At 35.6% G+C, this 14,901-nt stretch overlaps 1 protein-coding gene across 1 annotated transcript in view; it reads left to right on the top strand.

The window, feature by feature from the left end:
• The window catches only part of LOC137403658 (MICOS complex subunit Mic60-like), a 65,255-nt gene extending 50,888 nt beyond the window's left edge, over positions 1-14,367 (top strand). The window contains exons 11-13 of the mRNA XM_068089646.1: positions 9,195-9,423; positions 11,591-11,677; positions 13,179-14,367. Of these exons, the coding sequence (XP_067945747.1) occupies positions 9,195-9,423; positions 11,591-11,677; positions 13,179-13,720 (858 nt within the window). The 3' untranslated portion in view covers positions 13,721-14,367. The remainder of the gene's footprint in view (positions 1-9,194; positions 9,424-11,590; positions 11,678-13,178) is intronic.
• Positions 14,368-14,901: the final 534 nt, after the last annotated feature.

Raw genomic sequence — 14,901 nt, 5'->3', positions numbered from 1 at the left:
TGCATTTTGACGTTTTGCTTGCGGCTCTTTCCGAAAGTTGAACAGCGCTGAACTCTTGCGTTGACCACTGCCAACTACCGGCGGCATTCGGCGTGTAGGTTCACATTTCACCGCTGATAGCCCTGCGGTGCTGTCGCCGGTGCTTGCGGCGTATATGGGAACCAGGCTTAAGGTATCTATTTGATGTCATGCAAATGGGCCTCATAGTACCCGCAAGTACTACAGAGTAGTGGAATGATTGCAAGACAATATTCGCAGTGTTTGCCTGGTCAATGTCCACTCTCCCATTAGCATCCAAAGTTTACATTTCAAAGAGATGAAATGTTTGGTTTAGTGGTCATCGGCTTCGTGACCTGTTAAGGACATTGGCACCTGATAACAAAACAAGGATGAAGGTTTATAAAAACATAATCTATCTCAAACGTTTCCTTTTGTTAGGATTGTTAAAGTGTGACAGAGAAGTAATGTTTCCATCTTCTGGAAAATGCCGAATCTAAATTTAGGTTTGCTTTCTTTGGCATGCCCTTTGTCCGATGGTTTGTGTAAAGGCAGGGTTACATCGATCAATTTTCAGCCTGAGTTTCCGCTTATGACAATTACTAAATTTTTTGCAAAGTGTCTTTGCTTCAGCCTTTGACACCCTCTCGAGACAATTCGTTTACATCAATTAGTCTTCCTGTACAATTGCAAATGTGCTTGAGGTCAAGGTTTCATCTATGTTAAGGTTCTGCTATGATTTCTTTTGTAAATATTTTTGGGTCTTTTCTGCTTAAGAACATCACATTTACATACATATATTTTATTATTTCCAAAGTTTCTGATCAATTTTTTATACTTGAATCTGCTTTCAAAAATTCACTTTTCACAGTAGAAAATAAGGATAATGTAAAACAACATATGTACATCTGTCATAAATCCTTAAAAAACCCACATTGTACCACAAAGAGGATCTGAAACGCTGACTTAAGTTTTCTCTTAGGGCTTCATGTTAATCAACAGAAGATGGGCGGAGGCAATAAAAATAAATTATCATATGTATGCAATTTGATATACTATAAACATAATCAGGGTCAAGTTAATATTTTAACAGGTTGCACGGTAAAGATTAATTGTGATATGGTCATCTCAATAAAATTTAAAATACAAAGTATGAGCATACTGTAAACAGCCATGCAGTTGCCATGGTTACATGAAATCAGTTTTCATGACAAATTTGTTCGATCGTCTAAAATATCGATCTGGCAGAAATGTAAAGTTGTGATACGTGTTAGCTTGTTCGTGGCGCTTCGCAAGAGCAGCGCAGTTTTTAATCCGAAACATGACTTCTCATTCTGTGCATTGGTAAGCATCAAAGTAATCTCTGTAGTAGTCTTGCAAACGGTAAGTCAAGATCGGGGGTATGAAGTGGGGTCTAAAAATCTAAGCTTTTATTTTTCTCCATAATGTTTCAATTTTATCGTTTATCAAAAAATTTTAAAGCTTAACAGCTCAACAGTGTCTACAAATTGTAGCCAGATCTTCACTTTTGATGTTATGACTGTTTTTGGCACAGTGAGGTCACTCTTTCAGAGCTGACCTCTGTTCATGGACAAGTTTTTTGACAAGACTGGATCTTCTAAACCGTGTCAATCCAATTGTATCGATCTAGTTTATGTTAATTTTCGCCGGTGCGAAGACCGCTTGCGGCTGTATTTTATATATCTCCTAATGTATCGAACTTTTGTCATTCTCATTGTCGTCATGGATAGTGGTTCCTGGACCATCCAGGGATGTTCCAAACACCAGATCTCGGGTGATCCATGAAATTCGAGTAATCTTACATGAAGCATCACCACATGAATAACACGTCTAGTTGACCATACAATTCATACTTGAACTTTTAATGCAGTATACGCTGTATGTTGCATGTTAGTATGTTTCGGACTGATCTCATTAGTCAAGTACATGTAAAAGTTCTGATAGTGTTGGTAATAACCTTTTACCGAAGTTTGGTGTATGGCATTGTCAATAGCTTGAAACAATGGTGCATACTACTTTTTTTTACATGAATCCATTTTTTTTCTCATATAACCTACTGGTGAAGTTCCTGCTTTGCTGTGATCTAGCTGGCAGCTTGATCATGGAGAGTTTCAGGACACCTTTCTTCTCATATGATGAGCTCTGGGGTTCTCTCTAACCTGGGTCGCCCAGAGTGGCCCTTGTAACAACATGATATGCTGTCAATAAAAAATAAATGTATTTGCACAGCTGTAATTCAACATTAAGATTCCTGGAATCATTGAGAACTGACGCAGTTAAATATATAAGCAAATATTCATAATAGTTCAAAACTAGATAAATCTCAGTCTTTATTGGAAATAGCTTAATATAAATAGTAGAAGCTCCTACAAAGTAAATAATCCGTTCCAGGAACGTTTACGTTATAAGGATTTTATGTTATACGAACAGTAAAATACGTGTACAGTAAATTGACTAATCCGTTCCAAGCCTTTTCCAAACTTACCTCTTTGGCCATACAAAAAGAAAAAAACTAAAATTAACTTCATAATTTGTTGTCTGCATCGTAACTTTAATATTATTAGTTTGCATCAACAACTTGTCTCCTTTTTCTGATCAATTTCACTGGTTTTATAGACCATGGTTGCGGTAATTTTACAATAAGTTGATAGGAATGCACATATTCGACGTCCATTTACAGCAATTAGTTCTTTTTTTAGACAGCAAAGTCTATTCTGGAAAGTAAAATTAATAACAAATATTTTATATGTATACAATAAAGCAAAACAAAAATATATGTTCTACTATGAAAAGAGCGATGTCTACCTGTTCTTCACCTATTTGTATCCAGAGGTAAAGGTTAGGATCAAAGATAACTTTCGGTGATACTCCCAACTCATAACATTCAAATTGTTAGCCCGACGCTGTAACATCTGCACCAATCAATCGCCTTTGTATTTATGAACAACTGCGCGGCTATCCTATTCTCTGTTTTGTCGACACATCTGACGATGTATCACGACAAACGAAAATGTCATGGAAGTTGTATATATAATAGATAAAATATATCGTCGGTGTTTCTCTTAAAACTGCAGCGAGATATGTTACCATTCAAATCGAAATTGAGAAGTTGCCCCTACTTGGCACTTTATGTTGTATGAAATTTTTTTTCGTAGTGCGAAGCAAAAACTTTTTACGTTGTATGGAATTTATTTTATAGGAGGTATACGTTATATTTGGCCTACTGTATTTAGAAAAAATATGCTTTCATCAAATGAATTGTTTGAAAGCCACCCAGATTGGCCTACACTATCGAGCTATATGAGAAGAAAATCTGTCACATTTGAACTGCCTTACCATCAGGTGCAGACCAGAACAAGCATATCGCTTAGTTGCTCACTCCATATGCGAAAAGATCAGTGTTACTCGAGCTTCTAAGATAGCTTTTTGACAGTCCTATGATAGAAAGACTGGGCTTCTGGGTAACCAAAGAAAAAGCAAAAGAAGGATGTTACTTTATTGCAATAGCCACCAGTTGAGGTGTGAAATAGGAATAGCTCTATATCATCTACATGTACCTGGCTTGCTCCATACCATATGGTGTACGACTTTCTTAATTAATCGTACATTAAGGGCTTTGCTAGTGGTCGAGTATCCAAGTACATTCCTTGTAAACGTACCATAAATCAGATGGGATTTTTTTTAATTCCAGGATCCTTTCTCCATCACAATATAATGTAAATAATTTTAATATATTTCAAGACTAGAGAACTTATTGTTTAAGTATTCTAACATTATTATATAGCTTATCATGTATATTAAAAAGGTGGATAACATATAATGTGCTCTGAATTTATCATATATACTCTATCAATATTGATAAAGAATTTCAGGCTAGGTAACATACTGCTGTACATATATCCACAGCAACGATTTTTGTGTAGAATTAGTGTGGAAATGGCTTGTGTGTTTTAATGCTAATACAAGAATCCTATCAAAGATTGTATGAATAAAGCTTATCAAACACATTTATTTTTGTCGCTTTTAACTTCATAAACATATCATAGGCTACCAGCTGAATACTACATATAGCGAGAAATAGAGAGCATCAGTCGACAGCAGATTAGCTTTCTTAGCTTATCGCAAGGCAGTTTAAGTTCTAAATTTTTGTTTAGTCTTTGAAGCAAAATCATCTCTATTGTGTGATCAAGTTCTGATTTGTTCAATATCAAAGGAAGTAAAATATTAGACTGTATGATGCCTTCTCGTGTTTCCTATGTATGATGACTCGAAGGATGTAGAACATGCAGGTTTGTGTGCTCTTGTACATTAAAGTCTAAGTGAAATGTCATGGGGCCTCTGAGATAAACTCCACACCAGTTATACGGATCAAATGCTCTGTAATGATTACTCCATATTACAGAATTTTAAATTTCTGTTAAATTTTGCGTTTTATACCCAAAATTATGTTTAATTTTTTGAACGCTGTTGACTCTCCGTATCGTTGGCATAGCCGGTTGTGGAAATAAGTTTTGTTCTCGAGTTTTTAATCGTCTTTGCAAATATTTGTCTGCACCTGAAGCGAGTCCACGTTTGTAAAGATTAATAGACACACCCTGTCTCTCAAATAGAGTAAACAAGCCATAGATTAGAGCTGGTCAGGCGCATGACAGCAATCACCTGCATCGCGTGTTATTGCTCAACAATACTAATGTGCTGAGACTGTTTGAAGTCTTTGACTTCTCATTGTTAGCAAGTTTTTATCCGAGGATTTCTCTAACGGATTTGCTTATTCAGCGGTAATTCAGCAAAAAATATCGAGATAGCTTGGCGATGTTAAGACTAGATTGCCTTTTTAATCAGCCGCAGAGAAAGGTGAACATACAAACGCTCGTGGGATTAATATTGGCCGCCGTAACACACCCTATCCAGTACTCGTGAGCTCATCGATTGTACATAAAAAATTTTACCATCCTGCTTAATAGAAGACAATACGCTCCTCTTCAGTAGGCATCCGGAAGTGATAATACTACAGGCTGGAACGTAATATGCTACACCATTCTTTTTTGTTAGAAGATCGCTGTATCTTGTATTTTAATCTTACACAATGCAGCATTTCATTGTGATCACAGTCTAAAATTGATGGTTGTTGTTACCATATATACAAATCGTCTAGAATTGAGCGTGCTGCCAGTTACCTCATCAGTAAGCTCAGTGTAGCTAAAGAATTTCAGTTGAAACATGGAAATACACTTAGTAAAAGAAAAACCAGGATGATTATAGTTACAATATCTTTATGTCTCTCTGAGATCACCCTAAATTCTTGCAAAATTCTTGCTGTCTTCTTGTAAGACTGTTAATAGAGAACTGGATACATTGATATTTAGTTGCTATTGAGTTTATACTTTTTCAAAAGATCACCATCTTGTAGAATTTAAAATAGCGTAATTTTTGTGACATCTCATTGATATAGTCCATAATTCCGAGCTAATTGCAAAATGTGGGGAGTTTTTAATTCAAAGCTTAGAAACTTTTGTGATTAACAAATTTCACTTGTAAACATCTTTATTATTCTGAGAACTTTTAAATTATTCATTACAAAATATTTTATAATGAAACATAACTACAGATTATATTTATGGGCTACATTCATTGGCTATTGATTAGTATTTCTATTTCTTTTAAAGAACCTGACATACATGTATATATTCTCTGGTTACGCTGCTTTTATTCGCCACAGGCTTGTGACAGCAGCTGATAGATATAGCCATTTGTGACTTGTCAAAGGTTCTTATTGGCTTATCAAAGGTTTAGCCAATCTGCTCAAATAATTGTGATTGGATTACTAGCAATATTTTTGTTGTCATCATTCACTGGTATACTGGTGCTAATCAATTTTTAAAAATCATTTGAAATTCAAATTGTTATGCAAAGGCAAAATGGACAGTACCAATGGGGTATATATAATCAGTACCAATGAGATATATACAGTGAACCCTCATCATACGATTTTAATTCGTTCCAGTGTTGGCGTCGTAAGGTGCAAATGTCGAATAGAGAAGTATAGAAACCTATAGTAATTATTTAATGTAACCATCCACCGGTAAAATTCATCAAAATTATATAGGCCCTATACGTACTGTAGATATTAAAAATTAGTAACAAAATAGTCTGTTAACTTTAGTAACTATTATAGTTGCCTACGGTAACTTTAGTGATTTAGTGGATGATCTGCAATAAAATGCAACATTACAATGTACTATGCGCAGTACGTACCGTAGGGAGTTGTTACCTTCGAGGCAGACGTATAACAAAAACTTTGAATTTAACTTCACTGAATTTAGCTTACTAAACACACTTAAAGCTAAGTTTTAGTATGTATTTTACTAAAGCTAAACTTCAACTTTGTCATCGGCTAAAATTGTATCACCGATCTGTTTCTGGTTTCGTTTTTACTATACCATATAACGAATAACGTTGAACATTAAACTGAGAGAGGGAGCGAGCGAGCGAGCATGGTATTTCTTTCATGCGTTGTGGTAGGGATTTCAGCGAATGGAATATTGGCATCTTTGTTGTTTCGATGTATTTAGCATACCGACTGCCAAACATGAATTTCGGGAGAAGTTGTTGTTGATATCGTATGGCGAAAAAATGTCATATGGCAAGGGTGAAAAAACATTGTGTTTCACATTGTAACGCAAAAAAATCGTATAACAGGGTCATGGTAAATTGAGGGCGCACTGTACTGCAGTTATCTAGACTGACATGCCAACTGGTCAGGTGCTATAGGTATTTGCAATAAACATTCTATTATTTAGGCGCCAACTTTAAACAATCTATAAGCCAGGCCTGTATTCACTAGTTGCAAGTTGGGGCGGCTAATGTTAGGCGACTAGTTATGAACACCTGGGGATGTGGAGGGGGCGGTGTAAGCGGTGTAAATGTTTTTCTTTATTCGTTCAGTTTTGTCATTTATCATTCATTTTCTCTTATTGTTAGCTGCCTTAAAAAGACATATAGCTTTTATGAGAGCTTTGTATTCATGGAACTTGTCCTTAACATGGAAAAAGGTAAGATTCTTACAAAATAGCTACTTCATTGAATTTAGACAAGAAGCAACATAATCAAGAGTTGGTAACTGCCATCCTTGATTGTAATGTTTTTCAATCTCTCATATCTCTAATTCCGTTTGGTTTTCAGAATTTCTACTTGGTTGCTGATCGTATATGCTGCTGTTGTACTTTTTACTTGTTAATGTTTTTAGATGGGAAGCGGTAACCGATTTGATGAAATCCTTCTGAAAGGGTAGGATAAAGAGAACTGGAGGTGGAGAGAACACTTTGATTGCTGTACCATCTAGTTGATGAGCTGGAATGTGAGATTTCACCTGATATCACCCTGAACAATCTAGCAATCGGAGTGGATACAATTCAATCATTTAAATGCCTATGCATCCCAATGATAATACTGGTTTCATGCTATGAGAGTAGGATAACTGGAGACCTCTTTGGTGGCAGTCAGTGTAATGATGTACCATGAAAGTTTCTAAAGGATTGGTAAAGTGGTATGCAAGCCACAGGCATCTTCCTGCTCTTGTGGAGGATCTTGTTGTATTGCTGAGATTTTAGAAAAACTCGGGGCATCCTCAAGCTTTTGCTGCAATAGATGGCAAACATGTAGCCATGAGATCATCATGACGACGGCTATAAACATTTCGCCCACAAAAATATTATGCCAGCTATAACTGCCAAGCTATTTGTGACGTTCAGAGATATTTGTGTTGAACACCCTGGCAGTCACCACAGATCTAGCCATATTTAGATCTAGCTCACTGTTTTGAAAGCTGGATTAATTTATTAAGCATGAAAGGCTATTAAATGGCAAAAATATACCATTTTATATACAGGTAGTTGCATATTCAGACTATCAATCACTTCATAATGCAATAAACAAAACTGTTGGCAAGTCTTCAGGTTTAGAATCAAAGATACAATCACTCAGTGTATAAAATGCTGCAGTCGAAATCTATCAAACTCAGAATTAGGAAGCTCGAACCATAATAATCACAGCATGGTCATGGATACAACCACAGCACCTGTGTACATTGTAGTATATTTTGTGTTACACAACTTTTGTGAACTATCAATGATGAGCCGCCACCATGATGCATACGGAACTCCAATTTTTATCTTGAATTGCACCGGTGTCAATTGCCTCAGCCAGCAACATTGGATTACGATGACATTAATAATGGAAAAGTTAAGAAGTGGCTATCCGACATTAGGCCACTATTTTCATCTGGCTGGTAAATGGTGGTGCTGTTGTATTTGCATACATCGTAGTTAATTTAAACAATTATAATAATACAACAATAATATAACGTACAGTACATGTACATGTATGTTTTGTGCTGGCATATTATTGCATTTAGATTTTTTATCCAAAATAACATAACATCATTTCATTCAAACTGTTTTGCGTGTTTGAACAAATAAAATTATATAAATCAGGCCAAATCTACGTGAAGTATTGTAAAATCTAATCGTAAAATCTCAAAGAAAAAGAGCTCCACTACAACCAAAATTAAGATTTTTGTCTATATCTAATGAGTGGAGCTGAAGATACTGTAAAACCTCTATTTAAACGCCATGGCGCTCTATTTTTCAACCCTTTTTTTATAGTGGCGTTTAATTAGAGATGGCGTTCAAATAAAGGGTGGCGCTATATTTTTCGACTAGTTCATCAGATGTTTGGGGCGATAAATTTAACCCTTTTACACGTATAGCAATGCTAGTGTCGCCTATTATTTTATGTCGCCGTACTTTTTATCGATGTGATTTATGTCATGGACAAGGGCTCATTGAGTCAGCCCATTTGTGAATGCCGCGGCCAGTGCTGATTGTACTGTCTTGAAATCACAATGACAAGTCAGTAGTTGTAAAAGTCTTGGTGGTTGCTAAGAGTTAGTATGTCCTTATACATTGTACGGTTTTTTGGTAGTTTTTTTCGCAGGGCTTAGAGAGAATATTTTTTTATTCAGAAACTTAGTGGATCGTGAGAACTTTTAACTGAGACAAAATCACTCCATTGTATTCATTATTATTATATTATATTATTGTAATATATTAATTATTTATTAATATATTATTATTCTCATTATTTATTCTCATCTTTTGTTTATTTTTTTATGGCAGCTCGCTACGTTGGCCAAACAAGATGAGCAGAAAATTAGAGAAGAACTCGCGCGACAAGAACTTGCAAAAACAAACCATGCAGAAGCTATGTTGAAAGTACAGGAGAAACAACTCCTAGAAAATTTTAAAGTGAGGATGGAAGAAACAGTCGCATCAGAGAGAGAAGAGTTGCTAAATAGTGTCACTGATGCCTTCAACAAAGTGGACAGACTGATATCTCATGCACATGGTTTGTAGTGAATACTTATGCAGGTGCTCATACGCAACGTATTGAGCTACTTACACAGGTGCTGTTAGCTTCTATATATTTATAGAATATTGCTCTGGGTGCATTAATATTATCTGATAATTTTAAAGTAGGTCATGGCAAAACAAACTGCAGCTGTCCAATTGTATTCATATCAATCATATGAGTTAAACAAGTTCCAATATAGTGTGGTGTATTAGCATTGAATCTGAGACATTTTTAAATGAATGTTTGCTAGCACCTCTTTTAAATCCATACTTAGGTTGTTCATCTGAGGCTTCTGTGAACATGTGTGAGCAATGGAATCTGTGTGGGCAGTGACATGGCTTAAACTGGTTAATTTACATTTTGAGTTCTGTTTGTATGCCATTCCTAAGTGTGTGTATACACTCAGAGTAATACATTTAATTATCTTTGTATTCCAGATTTTTTTTTTTGCTAGCGATTACATATTAAAAGTTAATATTTGCTTCTATATATAATCAAGACAGGTCTTGTTTTCAGTAGTTCAGCCCTTCCCTGATTGCGCAAACCAGCTATTATCCGCCTCCGTTTAATTTTTGTTATTCTTTCTGACCATTAGGCTTTGCGGTTGCTTATCCAGTACTTTTAACGTAATCCTCTATACATTTCTATCACCGCAAACTAGTGGTTCGTTTATACAATCAAAGATAAGTAAACAAAAGTTGGGTTAAATACTAGTTCGATGGTTTTTGGCCGTTCAGGGAAATAAGTTTCGCAGTTTTTAAGTTTACGCTATGATCTTTAGCTAAATATTTGTGTCGTAATACTAATTTTGCTCGGTACTCATCGGAAAATTAATTTTGTGTTAAAGTTGTTGATAACTACAGCCCTAATATAATCTCATATTTTGTGTCTGAAGTGCCTTCGTGCAGCTGAACTGTTGAAGATGATGCTGAAACACTTGAGAGACATCTGCATGTATACTCAGTTGAGAACATCTGATTAGGTTGTAGCATATTTTGTGCCAACTGGACTGGTTGTGTGAGTCTCATTTCAACCAATTTGGTAGCTAATAGAATTTACATATTCCCTTTTTCTTTTACTATGTGTTTGTTAAACTTTTACATTTTAAAAATTGATGTTTCTCTAATTAAGAGATCATGGTTAAATAATGCTATGTTCATATCACGGAGCAAACTTAATTTTATTAGAAATTTATTCCACAAAAATGGCTGCTGATACAGATTTATAAAGCTTTCAATTAATTTATTTTTATTTATTATTAGTTGCCTACAGTGTTCAGATCAATCAATTATATTTTTTTAGCAACAGGTGAAGCTGCACAAAAACAGCTAGTTGTATCGACAGCAGTTTGAAGTTTGAAATATAAATAACCGATCAAATGTTTCACTTTACCGATATTCTAAGACTATCATATATCACTACAAAAATATCTTATCATGGAATTGTGTTTTAAACATCTATATAAAAGTAGCAAAATGACAAAGTAAGAAAAAGAATGGAGCAATAGATTTATTAATTTAACTGATGAGCAAACAAAAAGAGCTCAACAATTTTTTATCTAAAAATCTTGGTGCTGTCAGGTGCTGTCTGGTGCTGTCAGGTGCTGTCAGCAAGATATCTAATTTTTAGTTTATTAGTTGGTTTCTAGATGACAGATTGATGGGTTTGCATTATATAGAACTGTTTAAAACTAGTATAGCCACTTTTATGTTTCTGGCATAATCGTTCTTATTCAATTTGTGTGTTTATTATGAAGTCGACTCGTCATTAATTTGCCCAAGTTAGTTGTAGATCTTGTTACAACTAAGTATGCGTGACATTGTTGGAAAAGGAAATTGTCTCAGTTTAGGATAAAAGCAATAGCTAACTCAAAGTGTTGAAGCTATTGAACTAAAATTATTACACGTTTTTTAGTCTATTTTGCTAACGTAGAAAGAATGTCTGCTGGAAGAATGAACATACTCCAACCAATCAGTCAATCATTAAATGTTCTCCTCACTGCTTAGTCATTCGCGCCGATTATTGCCAACTGTACAGTCAATTTTAGTTTCCAAACAAGAAAACTTCAGGAGTCCAAAAATTTAGAGTTTTAACTTTGAGAATTATTTACTGCTCAGTTGTAACCGGTTTGACATATTTGGTGGTTCTGTTAAATTTTTAGAAAAGGCTGATGTTAGTGAAATTGTAACAGACCTACAGAAGCTTGTCTCTAGTGCTAGGTACTTGAAACTGACTCTCGAAGAACCAGGTAAGTCAGATTGTTGAGAATATTATAATTTCATTACAACATCTTGTGGCATTTGCTGACAGGTTTTCATCATTTTTGAAAGACATTCGCCTTCAAGCTCATATTTAGCTGACCAAAGTATGCAGTAGAAAACATTTCAACTAACCACCAAATGCTGATCAATCCGAACAAATTGAACATGTTTTTAATGAAAAGAATCCTGTATGTGGGCAAATGCAGTTCAGAGCCTCTGCTAGCACTGCTATCGTCATAATTGTGATGGCTGCAGTTATTTTGGCCTGTTAGGTGGAAATTTTTGAAACGCATGTTTTTAGTGAAATCAATAGAAAAAAATATCAGAAATATAGTGCAGTTTAAAGTTTTGAAATATATTTATTATAACCAAAGTTACAGCCATTTTAAGGCATGGTAACACGATATAGACGCAAACGATCAAGCTCCAAAAATGATGCATAAAGTTAAAAGTTTACCTCCGTTTCTATAAACTGTTTGTTTACCCACATAGCAACGGGATGTTTAAATGGTATGATCAGGCAAAAAATTGCTTATGGGGTAAAAAATACTGCTGATCGCAAATTTAGCATTTATTTTGTTCTTAAAAAAACTCAGATAATGTATAAACTCTGTCTAAACAAAGATTTCATCACCGCTTAAATCTGTAAACTTTGATACATAGCATTCCAAGATTTAATTGGTTTAAAAGACAAGATAGATGAAATCTGATTAGACCATTAGAAAGAGCAAAGTTGAATTGTCCAATAACAATCTTAAACAGAAAATGCCATGTGCAAGCCAATTTGACCATGGTTCTATTCATAAAGCCCATCGTGATAATAATACAATACCACTCAACAGGCCAAACTGACTGAAGCCATTACATATATGCAATTTTTAATGGATGAAAGGTTATTTTCAACGAAACGCCAACAAGCTTATTTTCTTGAATCAGCCTCTGTGATTTACTGCGAGGTGAGCTAAGCTACCACCACCTGTAGCCAACAAACTTGTGTTTTTACCTGAAGCCTTGTTCACGTACCTTTCCTAAGCCAGCGCAATCAGTGCGTGAAAAATTCAGGCTTTATAAACAATGGGACAAACTCCTTACTGCAGTTTATCGTGTATTAAATTCTTTGCCTATGGCGTTATTTTTTATTTTGCCAGCGCTCGTAGCCTGTCGATGAAGGTTATATGCATTCAATTCAGGTTATTCTTGGCACTGCTATTACTTATCACTGATAGCATGTAAATTAATAGTACAGTATGTAAGTGCTATCGGTAAAATTGTTAAATATTTCACCTCTCAAACCATGCTCTCAATGAGATTGCTCCTGTGCCAAGCTGTCTCCACCAAGCATATATAATCTTCTCTATCTCATTTCAATAATACATGGAACTTAAAAAGCTGTGTGGTATACCATGGTTTATCGTGTATATGGAGTTATAGTTGCAAATAGTCACTGTGTAATACGACAGCTGTCTCATGGCCGGTGTCTCATTGCAGTGGGTGATGTCGAGGAAAGTGAACAGAAGCTCATAGATATATCAGAAGCAATTGCTGACCTCCTAGAGTCAGCACCAGATGACGCATTTGTCGAGACGATAGTTAGCACTCTTTCTGACACAGCGCTGATGAGGGGCGTCTATACATTGGCCTCATTGGAGAAACGCTTCAATAGGGTGTTGAAGGAGTGTAAGAGAGATGCACTCTTTCCTAACTCAACTCATTTCTTCCTCTCCTATTTGTCACGTTTATACAGCAGACTATTGCTTTTCGATGTCAAGCCAAGGCATGAGACGGTAGAAGAATTTTATGAAGGTGGAGTTGAGGGGATGGATACCAAAGATTTGTTAATACAGGCCCAGCATTTCATGAAGATGGGTCACATTGCGGAGGCTACCAAGTGCATGGTACAGCTACAGGGACTCCCTCGCCAGTTTGCTCACGACTGGATCAATGAAGCTCTACTCTGTTTAGAGGTTCAGCAGGCGGCCGAGGCTCTATTAAATTATGCTTTTTCCCTTAGTTTTAACCAGGTTCTCTAGTAGGAGTTCATGGTGCCTACTATAAAGTCTAGGTGTAGAGTCTAAAGTGAGTTCATACTATAGCGCGTGATTATCAGATGTAATCAGCTAGTGTGGAGCCGCGTTTCAAACCTTTCTACCTTCTAACGTAGCAGAACCTTTGCTAAGGCCAGTGGTTGTGTACAACTTTAAGAAGCTTGTCTAATGTTTTTGCAATTTTCAGTTTGTTATGGCTCACTTGGTATACACGAATTTCATAAGAATGATTTGTTGTTTTATACAATGAATATAATGTTTTGTGAGTTTTTAAGCTGTTGTATTAATATCGTTAGTGATTACATAATGTTAATCGCAGGCAATGTGAATCACGTCTGTTTCGATATCCCTGCCATTGTTCGTCTAAAACACTTGGTGACTATCGGCAGTTTTCATCTCAGGAATAAGACCAGCTGCACTACTTTGAATTCTTCCATCTATTTTCAGCAGTAAACGCAATTTCTCTATTTGGTGGTACTAACAAATTATAGCCCAAAAAGGTTATTGCGCTCGAATTTGTTTTCTCTTTGGAGCAATTCACGTGTGTGACAATCTGATTTCATGTCTACTCATTAATGCAAAGCTTTCGTTAGCTGCTGCCCAGTTAAACAAATATAGTCAGACAACTGTGTTCTGTTTTCACTCTTGTCCTTATAGGTGAACCTACACAAAAATTTAGTAGATTTTATCAGAAAGTATCAATATTTTTCTATCATTTGAGATTGTGATGTTTAGGGTGATCTGACTGCCAGGATGTTTCAAGATTAACATCGATTAAAACGCCTTGAAGCAAATATGTGATGAAATGATGTCACGAGTTGTGCGGCTGCCTGTGTCTCTCGTTATTGCTATCACATTCAAGTTGCAGTGTTACATGTCTCTATTCTGTCGGTCTCTTTGCCAATGTGCTACTATGTTCGTCATAATCGCACATTCGCTCAAATCTGAGCATTTTAACTGCGATCAAGTTTTGTTGATTTTAATTTTGAAACATCCTGGCAGTCAGATCAGCTCACACATCAAAAAATAATTGCAAATGATAGAAAAATATTTGATAAAAGTTACTAAAATTTTTTGTAAGTTCACTTTTAGACTCAACAAAGTGTTGCATGTGCATTGCAAGTACGCCAAGGCAGCAAGTATTTGTTTTTGGTTATATTTATTCG

This window comes from Watersipora subatra, chromosome 1 (assembly GCF_963576615.1).
Source record: "Watersipora subatra chromosome 1, tzWatSuba1.1, whole genome shotgun sequence".
NCBI classification, from domain to species: domain Eukaryota; kingdom Metazoa; phylum Bryozoa; class Gymnolaemata; order Cheilostomatida; family Watersiporidae; genus Watersipora; species Watersipora subatra.
This window is presented reverse-complemented; position numbering and strand designations above follow the sequence as displayed.